At 39.8% G+C, this 19,113-nt stretch overlaps 1 protein-coding gene across 9 annotated transcripts in view; it reads left to right on the top strand.

Annotated features, from left to right (window-relative positions):
- Window positions 1–19,113, top strand: part of ehbp1l1a (EH domain binding protein 1-like 1a) — a 33,817-nt gene that overhangs the window by 13,128 nt on the left and 1,576 nt on the right. For 3 of the 9 annotated variants that reach the window (XM_026328882.1, XM_026328867.1, XM_026328859.1), the window contains 17 exons: window positions 1,169–1,612; window positions 1,778–5,497; window positions 5,583–5,648; window positions 6,852–10,291; window positions 10,384–10,423; window positions 10,651–10,857; window positions 11,318–11,863; window positions 12,336–14,498; window positions 14,740–14,914; window positions 15,386–15,546; window positions 15,626–15,674; window positions 15,804–16,307; window positions 16,400–16,439; window positions 16,625–16,668; window positions 16,839–16,950; window positions 17,088–17,187; window positions 17,484–17,557. In XM_026328882.1, coding sequence (XP_026184667.1) covers window positions 1,169–1,612; window positions 1,778–5,497; window positions 5,583–5,648; window positions 6,852–10,291; window positions 10,384–10,423; window positions 10,651–10,857; window positions 11,318–11,863; window positions 12,336–14,498; window positions 14,740–14,914; window positions 15,386–15,546; window positions 15,626–15,674; window positions 15,804–16,307; window positions 16,400–16,439; window positions 16,625–16,668; window positions 16,839–16,950; window positions 17,088–17,187; window positions 17,484–17,557 — 11,885 coding nt within the window. Of the gene's footprint in view, window positions 1–1,168; window positions 1,613–1,777; window positions 5,498–5,582; window positions 5,649–6,851; window positions 11,864–12,335; window positions 14,499–14,739; window positions 14,915–15,385; window positions 15,547–15,625; window positions 15,675–15,803; window positions 16,308–16,399; window positions 16,440–16,624; window positions 16,669–16,838; window positions 16,951–17,087; window positions 17,188–17,483; window positions 17,558–19,113 lie in introns of those variants that run through there. The other 6 variants (XM_026328874.1, XM_026328901.2, XM_026328890.1 and 3 more) reach the window with 6 other exon arrangements.

Here is a 19,113-nt window from a genome sequence, read left to right as displayed (position 1 = left end):
AATGCACACCAGCGAACATTGAGTAAGGCTGGGCTTGTATGAGTTAGAATTAGAGTGGATTTATGCTGAAACATCCCAGTAGCTGAGAGAGAAACATGTTCCAGGGTCTTGACAAGTTTTGGTGTTTAGCACATAACACTTTGTATCTGAAAGGATTTACAATTACATTGCAACTCAAACTGGGGGCAACTCTGTTTTTTTCCTGAGGATGGATGTGCCTAACAAGAAAAAAAAAGACTATAAATGAGAAAGCTTTTGAATGTGTGAACAGTCAACAAGTGACATTTTTGATATGATTACTGAATGAAATTAGTATTTGCAATGGTTGTCAGTAACCCCACGTTGCCGTTCTGTGCAGTTTTGTTGTTTTGGTTTGCCAGTCTGTGTAAATTGATATACAGTACTGTATAAGGACAGCTACCCTCAGTCCACATGCTCATATGTTAGTTATTTAAATGTTACTTTGGCAGTGCAAAATGGTGAAGTGTATGAGGGGCTGGTAAAAAGAGCCAAGTATTATTTAAGAAAGTAAGTGGACTGGAAATAACAGACTAACTTTTGACATTTAGCAAAAATTAGGACTCTAAAGTGATGTGGATGTAGCTGTGCTTCTCCTGGGTCTTTGACCTGTAATACTGTGTAAGATAATAAGGCCTGAGGTAATTTAGTCTACTATATTCCTTCTAACAGCTGGTTAAGACCATGCACAGCTTGTACCTGCTACTATTGTTAAGGTCGCTAATGTAAGGTGTGATTTGTTATCGCTTGCGTTTTCCATTAACTGGTTAGGCTTGGCTTAGCAGCTCTGGCTTCAGAAACTTCATCCCACAAACAAATTCCTCTCAGCTAAAAAAATGTAAAAATGATTAAATACAGAACCTGAATCATACTGCTTATTCATTCACTGCACATGAAAGGACCTTATCCTAAAATGTGTCTGCTTTAAAAGGATTTTTTATATTACATCAAATGTCAACAAAAACAACTTTTGAAGTGTAGCAAACAATCTGGTAGTGTTGTTTTGATTGGCTAATAGTGCCTGATCATTCTTGTCATAATTTATCCCAAATTCGTTTTGACTCTTGTCATTGTGACTCTTGTGACTGCATTATCATGCTGAAGACTCTTCTTACATCATAACTCCGATCTACATTTGTTTGTTCTTCAGACCTGAGAGCTTGGCCTCACTTCTGTCCTGTAGACACTCAATCCCCTTAGCCCCAGGAATAAAATATTTTGAGATGCCAAAAACACAGATGGATCAGACAGAATCAAGCTCAACTAGGGTGTTGTCCAAAGTCCAGCCAACGCTTCCTCCCTACACTTCTGCATCTAAGCAAATCCCAGCAATTCATAATGCAACATTTACTTCAGTCAAGGAACCTCTGGTTGAGCCAAGAAGTCACTTGTCCAAGATGCCCGTTCAGTTAGGAAATCCAGTAGCCCAGCCAGAGCCTGTTCAGCATATATCCCTTTCTCCTACCATCACCCAACCTACTTCCAGATCACTTCAGGCACCTTTGTTGCATTTGCCTCAAATTGCAACCTCTGACACAAAACCAATAGGAAAGATAGGAGTAACCCATAAAAAAGATGTAACTAAGGAGTTAGGGTAAGTGTGACATGGTCTTCTTAACACATTTTCCAAGTTAACACTTCCAATGTAAAAGTAATTAATGACAATTATAGATAAATAGGTTTTTCTCAGTTATGTTTTAAAAGTTTTGTTTAGCCTTTTTGTTCTGACATCAATCTTTAACATACTCTACTCCTTCAGAAAAAACAGCATGGCTTCCCCCATGTCATCTTTTCCTAGAGACACAGATTCTACTTTTCCTCCAGTGGTGATAAACAAAACAACAGGAGCTCAGTCTCTGGAACAGTCCACAAATGCGCAGTGGGAGAAACCACAAACAGGTACTTTAAAAATTAGCCCTGCTGTTCCTATACCCATTGTGGATAAGAAAATCATATGTAACACAACTGCTTCGGACCAAGCCACTTCAAGATGGGACTCTCCATTTTTGTCAGCAGAGCATGCCACAATGAACAATTTATCAAAACAAAGAGAAGACTCTAATGTAAGTTTTGCATTGTCTGCCACAAAAAGTCGGAATTTGGACTTACAAGCTTACATGGAGGAAGGGGGAACAGAAAATGTAAAATGTTCTACGGATAACATACCACTGTGTGAAAGAGATGGGAGAGTTACACAGGAACCTGTGCTGCCAAACTCCGCAGTCTGTACTGAAGAATCATGTGTGTACATATCTAAGGTGGAGCTTGGTCCATTGTGTCCAAGAGGGATTTCTGATTTGTCATCTAGTTTAGAGTCTGAAGCTCAGACTGAAAGAACAGTGAGTGTGTCAAGTATGAAGAAGTTATTATCAAGCAACCCACAATATTCCAGGATTCCTGGCATGTCATCTCTGTATCAGTCCCCAGTTATAGCATGGCCAAATGACAGGAGCTTATTGTTTCAGAAATTACCCAGCAGGAGATTGACATTACTCCTGTATTCAGATTGTGTTGGTTCCCTTCATCAGTATTCCAGTGTTCCTGGATTCCCATCTACTTTGAAATATGAGCCAAATATTGCTTACCTTTTACCAACATGTCCCAGACTTAGCAGGCTTCCAGGTCTAGCTTCGGTTGAATCAGTAACTGGAAATAATAGGAATGTTTGGGAGAGACGTACTCTGTGGAAGAAACCACTGAATATAAAAGAAGCATTTGTTCCACACATGTCTTCTGTTCAGGAACAAGTTGTTCATGATACTAATATGATTAAAGTTATGGTGGCCATATTGCCAACATGTGCTAGAAAGGCTAGTGTTCCAGGGTTTCCTTCTGCTCCACTGCAGAAGGCAAGAGACACTCCAAGTGTGACCAGTCTACTTCCTACATGTCCCTTAAAGACAGTGATTGCAGGTATGCAATTTAGACAAGGAGTTAGGGTATATAATGACAACTGGCATGCTTTGAAGGAAAAAATTGTAGATAGGCCGTTAAGAAGTAATTTTGTTAAGGCTCCAGAAAAGTCACATGAGGGTAAGGAATGCATAAAACATATGGTCAATATACTACCCTCTTGTGCTTGGAAGGTAACCCTTCCTGGTTTTCCCTGTGTGCAACAAAAAGAACCTAGTATCCCTGGTGTTCCATTAGCATCAAAACAAGAATTTGGAAGTTTGGATATGCCCAGGCATATTGTGATGGAGAAATTGACAAGTAAAAGTAAAGTTTTGAATCAAGATATTATCCTAGATACTGCTCACAAGGTAGACAAAAAGGAACTAATCAGTTCAGTGGCATTGTTGACCATACCCCTGAAAACTGGCCCTGTAGGTATTGACACACAACCCCAGAATCTGTTACAGAGTATTGTTAGTCTTGTACCTATGTGTCCTGAACAGACCAAAACACTTGGTATGGCATCTCAGTATCAAAACAATTCACAGAACAAGGATTGGCATGCTTTAAAGACAGTAATTAGCAAAAGATCAGACAAGAATACACAAGTTTATACTCTTCAGTGTATACCAGAAGACACAAACATCCTTAAAGGTATGGTAAATATGTTGATAAGTTGCCCACAAAAAAACAAAGTTTTTGGCTTGCCCTCTGCTCCTCAACAAGGACCTACTATGGTTAATGTAATGCCTTCATGCCCCAGATGTAGTAGAATTACTGGTTTTCCTTCACAGAAACTTTGTTTGTCTAGCTGTAAGGAATGGTTTGCTTATAAAAGCTTTAAGTGGGAGAGTCCATTTATCAAAAGGGAAGCACCAGTTCTAAGTACACTTTTGTGTTTTGATTACACTACTGAAAGCATTAGTGCAATATTGCCCTCTTGTCCCAAGATTGCTTATGTACCTGGGTTTCCTTCTGCTTTGACATTATCTGATGGCCTTACTGCTGTAAATTTACTACATACTTGTACAAAGGTATCTAGAGTTCCTGGAATGCCACTTAGAAATGCAACCAAACAATCAGAGTGGCTAATGCAAAGAAAGTGCCTTATGCACCCTAAGGAGAAGTCTACAGTTATGTTACATTTACAGGATGTTAATATGTTCCTTTTTGATTGTGATATGATTCTAAATATGGTGTCCATATTGCCTTCCTGCCCACAGAGAGCCTGTTTATCAGGCTTTCCATCAGTACCATGTCAGATATTGTTAGATATACGAAATATGATTAATCTGCTGCCAACCTGTCCAACACACTCCAAAGTTTGTGGAATACCTTCTAAATTCCAGAGTAAATCTGATGAAGCACAATGGAGTGTAAACAAAATGCCACTAATGGAAAGTCTATTAACAAACCGAGGAAAACTGTCAGGAATATATGACCATAAATTGTGTTTTAGAGATAGGTCAGGGGTTAGAATTATGGTATCGATGTTGCCACCCTGTCCCAAACACTCGAATATTCCTGGAATTCCCTCTAAGGTAGGAGAAAGACCAGTGGAAAAATTAATGAAAGAGGTTCCCAGGATGTTAAAATTATTAGACACTTTCCCAAGAATCAGTAAAATTCCAGGTCTCCCTGCAAAGAACATTGCAAAAAAATATGATGACTGGTATGTGAAAGGGGATGCAGTTTGGGAATACCCATTCAACAGAAGGCATGGATGTGTTTGCCAAGACTTTACCTTTAAAAAGATGTCATATAAAGACAAAGAAATGATGAGTATGCTTGCATCATGTCCACAACAAGCCCTGAACCCTGGATTGCCATCGGCTTCTCGATTCCAAACTGCTGATTTCATTGTAGAAAAAAATCCAGACATGGTACAGATGATGCCATGTTGTCCAAGATCATCAGTTGTCATTGGTTTGCCTTCAACAGCGTCAGTGATTTCTGATTCTAAAGTAGTGGCCTGGCCAGTGGTGAAGATAAAGATGCAAGTCCACTGTCACAAAAGGTATGAATCTCTGCACAATGATGTAAGGAAGGCTGTTCTTTCTCTTGAATCTTTTTGTCCAAAAACCGATGTAGATTGTCTTCCAAATATGGTAAATATTTTGCCATCTTGCCCAAAAAAAGCTTCTGTGCTTGGGGTACCGTCGACACATGGGCACCGTTTAGGACAAGGGTGGGCAGTTAAAACACCACTGAAGTCCAGAAGAAAGCTAATTGGAAGTCATGAGTTGGAAGAACAATCCTTTTGTAAAGTTTCTGGCAGAGAGAAATCCACACAGTTTTTATTCCCTGTCCAGGATGTACCAGAGGATGTAGTTGAATCATCAACCTGTCTCACTGAGACCATTGTCAAATATTTTCCATCATCAAAGCCTGAAACTCAGGTAGATCTAACATCCTCTAAAGTTACTGGGACTGAAACATCATGGGGCGAGGGCAGCCAAATCAGATTATATCTTGACTCAAAGGAAACAAAATCTAATATGTGCTCGCCTTTGGAGAAGCCTAAAGATAAAGAAGGCTTTTGGATACCAGTTGAAAATGAGGAGGCAGTCATTCTAGGAAAAGGGTGAGTGAGTTGAAACGTTGGAGGTAGAATACTGTGATTTAAATGAGTCAGTATTTAAAAATTTGCTTTCTTATTCTGTTTTCAGAAACTTGCATTACAGATTGTGGCACTCTGTTCCTGACATGCCACTAATCTTGAGTGTTAGGAAGAGGTGGGTTTCTTTGTTCTCCGCAGAAATTATGTGATGCATTTAAAAAATTATGCATTTTGCACCATCTCAACTCCATTTGTATGTCTCATTTATGGCAGAATTTGTGATTAATCTATGTGTTTTTTTTTGTTTGTTTTTTTGCTTTGTGTTATTACATGGTTTAGGAATTCATAAATGTTCTTCCCTCTTGTCACTTATCAGCACTTTGAGTTTTAAGGGTACTCAAGAAATACAGATCTTAGTGTAAGAGAGGGGACATATTGTAGGTCAGGGTCATGCCTTCCTATCTTTAGTAGTCACTCATGTCATTATTATGTGACACTGTGGATCCAGGGTGTTAGATAAGTGCTCTATGTGCAGGCTCTGAGAGAGAAAGGATAGGTAATATTCTGGTGGGTCTTATGGTCCTTAAAAAAATATGGTAGTTGTTTTATTGTTGTCCTGCTGGAAACAATACGCTTATTATGCACAGCATCAGGAACTGGTTGTGAGAACGAAAGGGGATAAAAGTGTGAAATTTTGTCAAAAATTGTGAGAAATGCAGGAGAATTTTAAACGCAGGAGGAAATAAAGAGAGGGTAGTGAAAAATGGGGGTCTCTCTGGAGGTGTTGGCAAATATGGCTGTATACCTAGGGGAATTAAATTTTTAATTTAAGGAGAGCCACAATTAATTTCATGGAAATACACAGTTCACTATAAATTTTCAGTTGCTGACTTTATAAAAAAGTATATCGGGTGCAGTGGGATATACTGCTTTGGAGGGATATACTGTGAAGAACTTAAGTTGAAGTATTTTTTATCATGTAACAACACTGGCTATTTATACCGCTGGCTGTTCTACCTGTAGAATCTACCTCTGTGGCATGAAGCTTTGCTTCCAGTACTTGAACTTTTAAAGACTTGTGAATAATTGCTTTAATAGAATCTGGTTTAAAATTGGAGTGAATAACATTTGTTAAATTTGCTTGCATGTGACTAAAATACTTACTTTAAAAGGATAACAAGCAGCAACATAAAGTTTTACTTCCAACTTTGCTATCAGACATTAATTAGCTGTAATTACATCATGAAACAATGATTTATTGTAGAATCTTGTATAGACATATTGGACTGTTGGTAATAGAAATAATGTGCTAATACTCTTATTATTTGTATCTGGCACATTCGACTTTGACTGTAATTTCTATTTACCTTCTCTTCAGACAAGAAAACGAGGTTTCACTACAGCCCCCATGCCCAGTTGTTGCTGGTGCAGCAGAACTCTCTTCTCAATCCCAAATAAATAATGCTGAACATCAGTTAGACAACCTTTCTACAAACAGGACCGTACTATGGGAGGAGCTACCAAAGGCAACCACACAAAAATGTCCTAACAACAGGACCATACTATGGGAGGAGTTACCAAAGGCAACCCAACAAAAATGTCCTAACAACAGGACCATACTATGGGAGGAGCTACCAAAGGCAACCCAACAAAAATGTCCTAACAACAGGATCAAACCATGGGAGGAGTTAACAACAGAGAGTACAGAGGCAACATCAGAGAAAGAAGTGGATATGATAACGGAAATTGTCAGCCCGGGTGCTGCCATGGTGTTAGACAGCGATGATGAAATAAGGACAAAGACAGAAGCTGGAGTGGCAGTTCTGTTGCCAACATGCCCAACAATCAGTCGCATATTTGAATTTTCTGCTACTGCTGAACAAACGAATGAATGCCTACTGGACAGTGAGTCTACTTGGAATAAACCAACAAAAGATAATAAAATTATAAACACCAAATCTGCTCTTCATTTAAAAGGACACACAAGCTTTGTAGAACAAATGGTGAATATAAACTCTTCCCACCATGTGAAGCCAAAGACTGAGACTGAGTACAAACAGTCAACGTTTTTGGAAACCTGCCCTATCATGACAAATATTGCTGGAGTACCATCCAAATTGGCGATAAAAGGAAAACAACATTGGCTTACAGATCAAAGGCTAATCTGGGAAAAACAATCAAAAATGAAGGAAATATTGCTATCAGATTCATTAAAGAAGAATGAAAAGAATAAGGAAATGCCTTTACTAATACTGTGTTGTCCTAGAGAGGCCAGAAATCCAGGATTCCCCTCTGTACAACAACATACTATAATATATGACAGGCCAAGTTTGGTGGACATTTATTCCTGTTGTTCAAGTGTATCTACAATACCTGGCTCACCGTCTGTCAGTGAAGTCATTAACAGATCATGGGTATCTCAACAGGATCCACTTTTAAAGAAGAAAATGATGTCACCAAAAGAGAAGGATGAAATTAAACAGATGGAGGTTTTGGAACCAACTATACCAAAGCATTCTTGCATACCAGAAATTCCTGCATTTTCACAATCTGCAGTATGTGATGAATCAGATATGGTGAATCTTTCAATTGGTTGCCCAAAATCTTCCTTCGCCGAAGGTATTCCAGCATTAGAAGAGCATTGTTTGATTAAAATCTGGGATACACTTTACAAACCTTTAGTGGAAACACCACCAAAAGTCAACATAGTGATGATTGAAGATAGAGTTTACAGTGATGAATTGAAGGCCATGTCAACTTTATTCCAAAGTTGTCCAAAGGAGGCTTCTATCCCTGGATTTCCATCTGCTCTGGAACATACAGGAATCTACAGTGAGTCTAGTAGGGTCAGTGTACTTCTGGCTGCTTCCAGTATGACTGGTTTTCCACTGGAAAAAACTAACAGCAAAGACTGGGACACTGCTCATCAGTCATTAAAGGGGGAACGAGATCAAAAGGAGTTGTTGGCAGAGAACTATAAAATAAGCCTAGATGTTGCAAAAACTATTTCTCTTGCACTCAGTTGCTCAGGAGAATCACATGTCACTGGCTTTCCCTCTGCACCAAAAGCCAGAATGATTTATGCTGCTGTCAGTTTTTCAACTTCATGCTCAAAAGTGTCACAGATATTAGGGTTTCCATCATCTCATAGTTCTAAAGAGTGGGCAGTGAGCAGGGAGCCACTGTTTCAACCAAGAATGAAAGTAAGGCAGGTGTCACTCATTTACAGATGTGAAATAGATAATACAGCAATGAAAGCAATGGTTTCCCTGGTACCAACCTGTCCCAAAAAGGCACTGTTGCCTGGATTCCCTTCTCATCCAAGTCCCCTAAGTGGGGGTTGTACCCCAGATATTATCAGTCTTTTTACACTGCGCAGCCAATTTTCCAAAATACCTGGCTTCCCATCAGTTGATGGAAGTATGCATGTAAGATGGTTAACCCAAAATAAGCCATTGTTAAAGAGGCTTCCAAAGAAGGGGATCATATTTGACACATCAAATAACAACAGAAAGATAATGAAGAACATGGTTTCCTGTGTACCATCCTGTCCTAAGGTGTCAAGTATTCCTGGTTTCCCATCTATACCAAAATCTAACACAGTGCAGTCTGGCCTCAGTGTGGCCAGCCTCCTTCCTATGTGCCCCCTTCATTCCATAATACCTGGATTTTCATCAGTTGAAGGACATAAAAACAAAGGATGGTTTGCTGAAATGGGTTCATTAATGCACAGAGCCCAAAAGAATATTAAGTTTAGGATTCACAGCTCACCAATCAGCATAGACAAATCAAACAACATGATTAGTTTGGTTTCTTCTTGTCCAGCAGTATCAAAGATTCCAGGCTTCCCATCTGTCCCCCAGTTTAGTATGCTGCGACTTGTACCTGTTTGCCCCAAAGTATCCACTGTCCCAGGATTTGCATCATTTGAAGTGGCCTCAAAATTCCATTGGCTAATGGATCAACAGACTTTGTTTAATAAGCTTCCAAAGGACACAGTTGTGATTCACAATAGAAGTCAAGAAACTGTGAATGCCATGTTGCACTTAGCCCCGTCTTGCCCAGAAGCATCCAGGATTCCTGGGTTCCCTTCTTTTCCTCAAACCAAATCTAAGACTGAAACCAAAATGATAAGTCTTGTACCTTGCTGTACCAGCGCTTCAAGTGTCAAAGGATTTGCATCTATGTCTACAGTCCACAGCACAAGGTGGCTAAGTGAAACAAAACCAATTTTGATAAAGCCTCAGAAGAAGAGGGCAGCAAGTATAATAGCACTTGCTAAACAGGATAAGCAGTATTGCTACATAAAAAGCATGGTGACACTAGTGACATCCTGCCCAAAACAGGCCAGAATATATGGAGTCCCTTCTGCAGACAGACCACCAGACATGGTCAGCTTATACACATCTGTACCATGGGTTTCATGTATGCCAGGTTTTCCATCAGCAAATACGCTTAGTTCTGAATTTATAAATATGCAAACTAGGACAACACACAGCAAGCCCTTGTTTGAGAAACTGCAGAATGAGAAGATTTTTCTTATTGCGAAGTTTCCAACTAAACATAAACATGATGAAATCAAGTACATGGTAGCAATGGCTCCGTCATGTCCACATTTGACTCAAATTTTTGGATTCCCCAGCGTTTCACTGTGGAAACCAACAGGCAAACAAACAGTTACTTCTTCTACATTTTCTTCTGCTTCTGCTTTGAAAGAATTGCCTCATGTACAGTCAACTTTGACATATCTCAAAGATTCAAGAATACCTGGTGTTCCCCCCACATTAATTAGGAGCTCCAGTACAGAACTTGCATACGGTGAGACATTTATAGCAAGCAAGCTCACATTCATTTTCCTTTGTCTTGTTTCTTTTCACATATTTTACTGTTTATTTTTATGAAATTCAAAGGTGGTGCAAATCAAAACATAGAAGATTCTGTAAATAATGGGTAAGTTAGAAAACCTAGTGCTCTTGCATTGTTTGCTGTGAAAGGGACTGATCTTGTACTTCTCTAACATAGACTGATTGAGCCAGTAGCTTTGGTAATATGAGACTGCATGGTGAAGTTCAGCATTTGTGTGAAGAGTACATTTCTTTTTTGCATTGGCCTTGTATTGAGGTTTACCACTTGAGGTTTAAAAATCATGCCTTAACACTTTATATTTGGGTTCTCAGCAAATTACAAAATGAACAGAAGGCAGCAGAGGCGGCCCAGACAATGAAGACATCTCTGGACACATCAGAGCCAGCAAGGGTTTTGGGTTGGGAAGTACTGGAAGCAGAGGGAGCAATAACGGAAAAACAGGCAGAATCTTCTATCTCAGTGAAGGAGGAAGAGACCTCAGGATTAGTAAAGGCTATTGTGGGTGTTTTTCACAAAGGGTAAGATTGATCTGAAAGGTAATAGTATATAGCATGCAAAACAGTGTGCATCAGTTATTACTAATCCTGGGAATTAACCAACTAAAGGTTTTGGGATGTGTGACATCAAAACCTTACTCACAAAACCTGTTTTTTTGGATTGAGGACAAGTTCACATTTTATATCTCTGTTTTAATGGGCACTTCATTTTAAAATTGAGTGGATGGTAAAATACTAAGGCCTTTGTGATTTTTATGGTCATTTATGTCATATATTAAGCTCACAGTGATTTCTGAATGCAGCTTCCTGGATTGATGTTGACAAAGTCAGAATTGAAGTAAATACTGTGCTTTTGCATGGACATTTTTGGCACTATACGCAATACACAATAGTGTCTTTAATCAGTTACATGTTTGTTGAAACCATTGTTTTGACATAGTTCCAGGTTTTACTCACTTGCTGTGCTATTCATTTCTCACAGTTATGAAACCGTAGCATCCATTTTGGGGCCATCTAGTTCTTCTTTAATTGAAGTGGATTGCCAACCCAGGCCCATAGACCCAGTCTCCTCTATGGCCCTGAATGAGGAGACAGTGACCCCTTCAGATAAGTTTTTTCCACATTCTGTGGACAGCATTACTCCCATACAGAAGATAGAAGGGCATTTTGAAGACATTTACACAAAACATAACATTGAATATCCAACAAGTGCAGAACCTTATATGTGGAACTTGGTAGGTGATCAAGCGACGTCTCCATCACCAGCTGAGAGTGATCATAGATTTTTAGTTTGTGCGGGCATGAAGAAATGGCCACCACTCACAGAGGCTGACATCACCGAAATATCAAATGAAGATGGAGAACATTTAGAGAAAGAAGATGCCTTTCTTGATGAAAGTGATACAAAGGAAAGCTTATTCCCTGAGCAGGACTCATCATTATACCCTGAAAGTTTGTTAGCAAGGCATGAGATCAAGACAGAACAAGATGAGATTAGAATAGTGCCATCTTCAAAGCTGGATAAAGGGTGAGTGTTGGCAGACTATGACCCACTTAAGTTTTTAATTGCATGGTGTGACAATGTATGTTCTGCATTTTTGTCGATAATTTAATGTCTTTTCCCTGGTTAAGGAATAAGTGGGTATAGATGATGGATGGATTTAATGTCATTTGTTTTGCTTACAGTATGAACCTGTACTATCCAAAAAATTGTCATGGTCAGCTTTGTAATAGCTGAAGGATTGGCAATATTGCTAATTTTGTTGTTGTACATAGGTGTTAACTTTGTGTCCTTTGTTGACTTAGTGCATGTGCAATGACTGTGCATGCGCATAAATAAACCAGATTGTTGAAAATCGGGGTCAGTTGTGTTGTACAACGTGTGACAAGATTTGGTTCATGTCTTTTTGCTTGAGTAGATTTGGTTTGAGATGAGTGCGTTACACAATTTTAAAGTCAAGAACAGTAAATTCTGAAGCATGTCCTTTCTTTTCCTTAAGCCCCAAACAACAAAGCATTGAGGACATATCTGCATATTCCACGCAGCCTGTAAAGGATGACAGTAAACATAGGGAGGTACTCTTGGATAAACCGTCACATGATCAAAACAGTCCAGTTGGACCACATAGTGACATTGGTGTCCCTCAGCAGGACAGGAAACCAAAAAGACAAGTTCAAAAACCTCAACAAAAAGGGCAGGATCAAGAAAAAGACGCCGTTCCAATACAGCCACTCAGAAAGAAAGATAGTTTAACAAAGGACACCAAACAGAAATTTATTGAATTATCTGTCAAGCTTCACCCTGAAGTTATTTCAGTACAGGCTGTAAGGGAGTCTGCCACTGGTGAGATGATTTCCACCCAACCAGCCAATTACTTTGCCCCATCTTGTAGCATAAAGTCAGAAGATGGTAGTATTCCTGAAACTGTAAAAGGACACACAGTTCAAAATAAACACACACTGGAAGCTGAATCTGTGCAATTATCTATGGATGTCGTTCCTCCCCCTCGTGGGAAAGCAAGAGATAGTAGTTTGCTACCTGAAACTCCACAGAAAACTGCCCCTTCCAAGCCCCTCAGGAAAAAAAACAGTATTACCAGAGAGAAATCTATTCTAATAGTTCATGATCAGCAATATTTAAAAGACCAAGCTAATGCTGCTTTGGAAACGTCTGATCCTGTACTTCCCCAACCCTGTGAGATAAGTTCTGATGTCTCAGGTAAACATTCAAAGAACATCAAACACCCACTACAAATTAACAGCATCACCCCAAAGCCAGAACCTGAGATATTTCATGCCAAGCAAACGTCTTTATCAATAATCAAGAAGATATGTCTTCCACAACATGGCAAGAAATTGTCTTTAAGCAAACGTGGCAAAATGGACAGTGACAAGAGAATTACAGAACACAATTATGCCGCAAATAGGGAATCTGTAAAACCAGAATGGAATGACAACCCTACAATGGGTAATATGGAAAAGACAAAACAATCAAGGAAAGCTGGTGATACATCTGTCAGGATGATCAACATCACCTCTCAGAAATCAGAGCCTGCACCAGAGATAGCAAAGGCAGAAAGAGATATACAAACAACTTATCCTATTCCAAGGCCTCATGTAAAGAAACATTTCAGTGGCTCCTTCCCTGATGACTTTACAGCTACAGAGACCTCAGTTCAGGCTTCCATTGGAGAAGGGGCCCAGGTAGAAAGACAAGGTTGTCCTTCATCCATTTCCTCAACAACTAAAGAATTGTCAGTGGAGCAACATAGCAAAGACCTTTCCCCAGTTTATATAGGTGTTGAGCCTTTAATGTCTGCAGAAGAAGCAGGTGTACATTTGAGGAAAAGCAGACTGACCATTGATAGCAGCGTTCAAGTAGTGGATGATGATACTTCAGAGATGACACCAAGACCCTCAAGCTTGCCAGTACCAAAACCAAGAATAAAGAAATGTCTCAGTGATACGTTCTCAGATGACATTACAGTTTCACTACCTCCCAGCCAGCCTCACACAATATCTGATACCACTGATTGTAAAACAGTCCAACACAATGAACAGTCAGACTTGCTTGTTTCATTGCCTTGTGCCAAAAAAGGTCTTAATACAACTTATTCAGATAGCACACCACACAGTTTAGTCCACCTAGAAATGGAATTGTCTCAGATATCCCAAAAAGATACACCTGTCACCAGCAAGGAGATAAAGGAAGGATCAATATTACTGGATTCAAGTGTGATCTCTAAAGGAGGGTTTGTCACAATCCAAGGTGAAGGTGTTACATCAGAGTTGGAACAGCAAGTGCTAGCCGCAATGCAAGATGAAGAATTACCTCACCCAGATGTTGTTGAAGATACTGAGAAGAAAGTGGATGAAATCTTTGAAGGCTGGACCTTAGCAGATAAACCTGTTGTTGCAGATGACCCAGAGAGTGTTAGAGAGACAGTGTCAGAGGAGGCTCACATGGAAAAAATCCTGGAAGCAGAGGATGGTAGAGACCTTGCTTCCACTGTTGTATGCGCCCAGGAAGAATGGCTTCATATTGAGGATGAAAAAGACAGCACACAAATGAAAATAAGCTCAAGAAAGGAAATGAGGGATGAAGATTTGGACTTTGGTTTTGTGTCAGTAGATCTAATGGCTCATTGTATAGAGGAACAAAGGTAAGAGTCGGCACACTTTAAGGTGATGGGATTGCACTCTTATCTGAGAAATCTGTTTTGTGTCAGTTTTTCTCTGTATACAATAAATCTAACATTTAATTATCGTACATGTATGTGGTTTTATTAACAGCACAATTTGAAAGTCATCAGTAACCAGTGTTTGGCTCTTTGGAGTATTTCTGGTTTAAAATAAATTGTGAAAGTTATTGATTACTCTGCTTTGTTTTTTCTGTATTACCAGGCAAAGGGACAAAGCAGAAGAAACTTCAAATAGGCCAGTACCTGTGCCCAGAGGGAAGAAGCGTTTGAGTGGTTCTTATCTAGACAGCAGCAGCTCACAAGATGTCAGCCTCCACCAAACTAGTGAACCAATAACACCTGAGAGAAAAGCTGCAGATGATGCTGCCTCTGCAGAAGTATGTTAAAGCTGCTCCAATCAATAATTGTATATTAACACAGTGTTTTAATTGATCAAATGACTGTGTTCACTGAGCTTTTAGCTTGGTTTTGGTTAAAGGCCTGCAAACTCTGTTCACATCAACCTCATTTGTCACCGCTGCCTGAACCAAACAGTAAATAAACTTAGAGACTAGGCATTGAAGAAAGTAGAAGTATAGTAGGTATTGAACATATTTCCAATGGATGGAAACATAACTTCAAATGATGTGTTATGTTAATGGAACATAATGTAAAAATGTTTCCTTTGAAATTCTGTTATCCCCCAAAAACCTATATTATTATTAAACCTTAATTCAGCTTTAGTAATGTGTAGTCATTTACAAGCTCGAATGTGACAGTTGAAGGGGGTTTCTGTACTGTAATGTTCTGAATCTAATTTATATTGCAGTAATTCCCCGGTATTGTTATTGTGTGTGTTTTAAAACCAGTTAGGAAGTCCTATCTTAGTGACATCCAGTCAGTCTCTACTGGAGTGGTGTCAGGAAGTCACACAAGGTCACAAGGGAGTGAAGATCACCAACTTCAGCACCTCGTGGAGGAATGGCCTGGCCTTTTGCGCTATCTTGCATCACTTCCACCCAGAAAAGATGTAAGAAACTGTTAAAACACTGCTCTTACTGTGTACTCTGTTTTATGTGTTAATTTTATCTTAGTTTTCCTTTGTATAGTAATTATGAACTGCTGGACCCGTATGACATCAAATATAACAACAAAAAGGTAAATAATGATTGGTTAGCTGCTGAGTAAAGTACCAACATACAGTAGTGTGACTGTAACAATTTTCATCTTTTGATTGAAAAGTCCTAATATAATCCTTTCATCCATCTACTTTTCTACATGTTGCAGGCCTTTGATGGCTTTGCAGAACTTGGCATTTCTAGGCTAATGGAGCCTTCAGACATGGTCATGCTAGCAGTCCCTGATCGCCTCATTGTAATGACCTATCTCAATCAGATACGCACCCATTTCACTGGCCAGGAGCTCAGTGTGATTCACATAGAGAAGGACAGCAGTGAGTCTAGTTATGCAGTAGCAGGGGATCGACAAGAGGACCCTGAGGAAGCTGTTCGCTACTGCACCCAGAGACTCCAGGAGGAGGGTCTAAATCTTGAGACTAACGGGACTTCAGGAACAGCAGAGAAAGACAGTAATAATAGACAGGATGTGGTTCCACCTCCCAGAAGCAAACGTTTGCAGGTTGGGGCAGGTGGGGCTCAGTCTCCAGTGCCACCACCAAGGACCTATTTCATGTCCAGGTCTGGATTTTCTCATGTCAAAGATGCTGATCTTGTCAAGAAGCGTAGGTCACAGCGGAGGAGTGGATCGGTAGATGAAGGAGACATGTCACTGGTATGATACCTTATAGTCTTACTCATTGATCCATTTCTTTATCCTCTTTTATAGCTATATAAAATGTGAGGATTTTTTTTTTGTCTTTCTAGGTTGTTACAGGCCAAGAAGGTCAAAGGAAGTCAGAGACTGGTTAGTACTTTTTGAGAGTAGTTGTAGAGAGTAGTCTTGATACTGTATAAAGGTATCTTTTTAAACTTGACTTTTTTGTTGACTTTATTTGGACTTTAGTATTTGTAATGATTTTGTGTATTCACAATTAAGGTTTTAAGCTTTTCATACAAATGGAATTGTTCATTTCTGTATTTTTCTTACAGAGAAAACAGAAGCAGTGGTTGAGCAGGGAAGACTAGAAGGCCAGGTCGGTTATCCCTCTGTTTCCTTGTAGAGTTGAATCTCTACAACTGTTTCTGTATTGAAGTAGATTACAAAGTTCTAAGACCTTGAATTTCTTAAGAAACGTTTTTTCTATTCTGCTTGTTGGTCACTTTGTACTATGTTTGTACTATGTATACTGGTGATTGTACCCAGGATCCCAGCCAGTATGTGCTGAATCAGATGGAAGCCTTGGAAGCAGAGCAAAATCACATTGATAACAGGGCTAGTGTGGTGGAGAGGAAACTCAGACAGTTATTGGAAACAGGTAAAATACACAAATAATGAAAAACAGTTCTGATCTTATTTGTTATGAACTCTAAACCTATATTATACCAATTTAGAAATGTAAGACAAGGGCTGTAACTGACAGTGGGACCATCCTGATGTGATTTTCTCATTCAGGCAGTGACAAGTTGGAAGAGGAGAGGCTGATTCAAGAATGGTTTGTGCTCGTCAACAAGAAAAATGCTTTAATCAGGAGGCAGGACCACCTACAGCTACTGTAAGACATCTGCAGCATACTGTATACATGCATATACATGTTCATACACTGTGCAGTTTCTCTGAATAATGTTGTTGAAAACAAAGTAAAAAACATTCATTCTTGACCATGAAGTTTTCATTAGCAGCGTTTTCTCAGTTGTCATAGCATTAACAGCTGAGTTTTTAAGTGCACTTTGAGTTATTTTTTTCTTTTGGTTAAAAGAAATAAATGGGACATGATTTTGAAAAGCAGACAATGCACTTCCTTAAGCAAAGACGTGTCACATCTGCATCTGCATGTCTTGTGATTGCCAGGCTGGAAGAACAAGACTTGGAAAGACGATTTGAGCTATTAAAGAAAGAGTTGAGAGACATAATGGCAATTGAAGGTGAGACACCACTTTAGCAACAAAGTACACACTGACATGCTTTCAAACCCTCATATTGTGCTTTATGCTTTAGGTTTGTAGCCTTGGGCTTGTGACCTACATCTCACCTAATTAAATTATACAAGTGAAAACAATCTTCTGAATAACTTCTCTTTTTAACAATGGAGAAGGAAACCCATGTCTTTGGCATGTGAGATAAGCAGCCCTCTAGGAAAGGGTGGATGGAGCCATTCATTAGCTTTTTTAGCTTTGTATTTAAATGAAAAGGGCCTCTGCAGTAAAAAACACCATTTTGAGCTCAGTAAGGCCAAAGTTCGCCAAGAAACATCCTTCTTTATAGCCTTAGCAGAGGAACTCCAGCTAAAAGTCACTGCAGCACTCTCTAGTTCTAAGCCACCACCACTCAACCTCACCACCCAGGAGAGCAGGGCCCTGTCAGCCTGTCTAAGGACAAGAGTATTACTATCCTGCATGCAGACAAAGGGAGATGCAATGTGGTCCTAAACACAACAGACTATCATGAAAAAGTAACCTCTCTCTTGGAAGATCAACAGACCTATGAAAAGCTAAGAAGGGACCCCACCAGCACCTACAAGAAAAAGGTGATTGAATGTTTAGAACACCTGGAAAAGAACAATGGCATTGACAGGACCACCTACTACAGGCTGTATCCAGGAGAGACCATCCCCTATCTGTATGGGCTCCCTAAGATACACAAAGAGAGAGGGCCCTTCGTCAGCAGCATAAACTTGGTGACATAACATTGCCAAACACCTTGCCACCAGCTTAGCGCCACTGGTAGGTCACACAGACCACCACATCTGGAATTCAGAGGAATTTGCCTCCAGAGTCAGACATCTGAACCTGGATAGAGATGAAACTATGGTATCCTTTGATGTGACATCCCTCTTCACCAGCATCCCCACCACCGAGGCTTTAACATCTGTTAGGAGAAGACTAAAAGAGGACAGCACCCTCTCTACAAGGAGCAGCCTCAACCCTGATGGTAACCTAGGTCTGATGGTAACCTAGAGATAGAAGTCTACAGGAAACCCACACACACAGACCAATACCTTCTTTTTGACTCCCATCACCCACTGCAACACAAACTAGGAGTCATCAGGATTTTACGCCACAGCGCAAACAACATCCCTACCTCTATGGAGGACAAGAGAAAGGAGGACACACATGTAAAGACAGCTCTCAAAACCTGTGGCTACCCTAAGTGGGCTTTCAACAAGGTAACATCCACATCAGTCAAAAAAAGAGACATGGCTGAGCCTCAAGGTCCACAGAGGAAAAACCTGGTCATTCCCTATGTAGCAGGTGTTTCAGAGAGGCTTAAACAGATTTTTGGGAAACATCAGATACCAGTTCACTTCAAACCCACCAACACACTGAGACAGAGACTGGTTCACCCTAAAGACCAGACACCAAAACAAGAGAGGAGCAATGTAGTATATGCTGTCCAGTGTAAAGAAGAATGCTCAGAACTCTACATTGGAGAAACCAAACAACCACTTAACAGGATGGCCCAGCACAGGAGGAGCAGCTCC

The sequence above is a fragment of the Mastacembelus armatus genome, chromosome 18 (assembly GCF_900324485.2).
Source record: "Mastacembelus armatus chromosome 18, fMasArm1.2, whole genome shotgun sequence".
Taxonomy (NCBI): domain Eukaryota; kingdom Metazoa; phylum Chordata; class Actinopteri; order Synbranchiformes; family Mastacembelidae; genus Mastacembelus; species Mastacembelus armatus.
The sequence above is the reverse complement of the archived record's forward strand: the minus strand, read 5'-3'. Positions and strand labels throughout refer to the sequence as shown.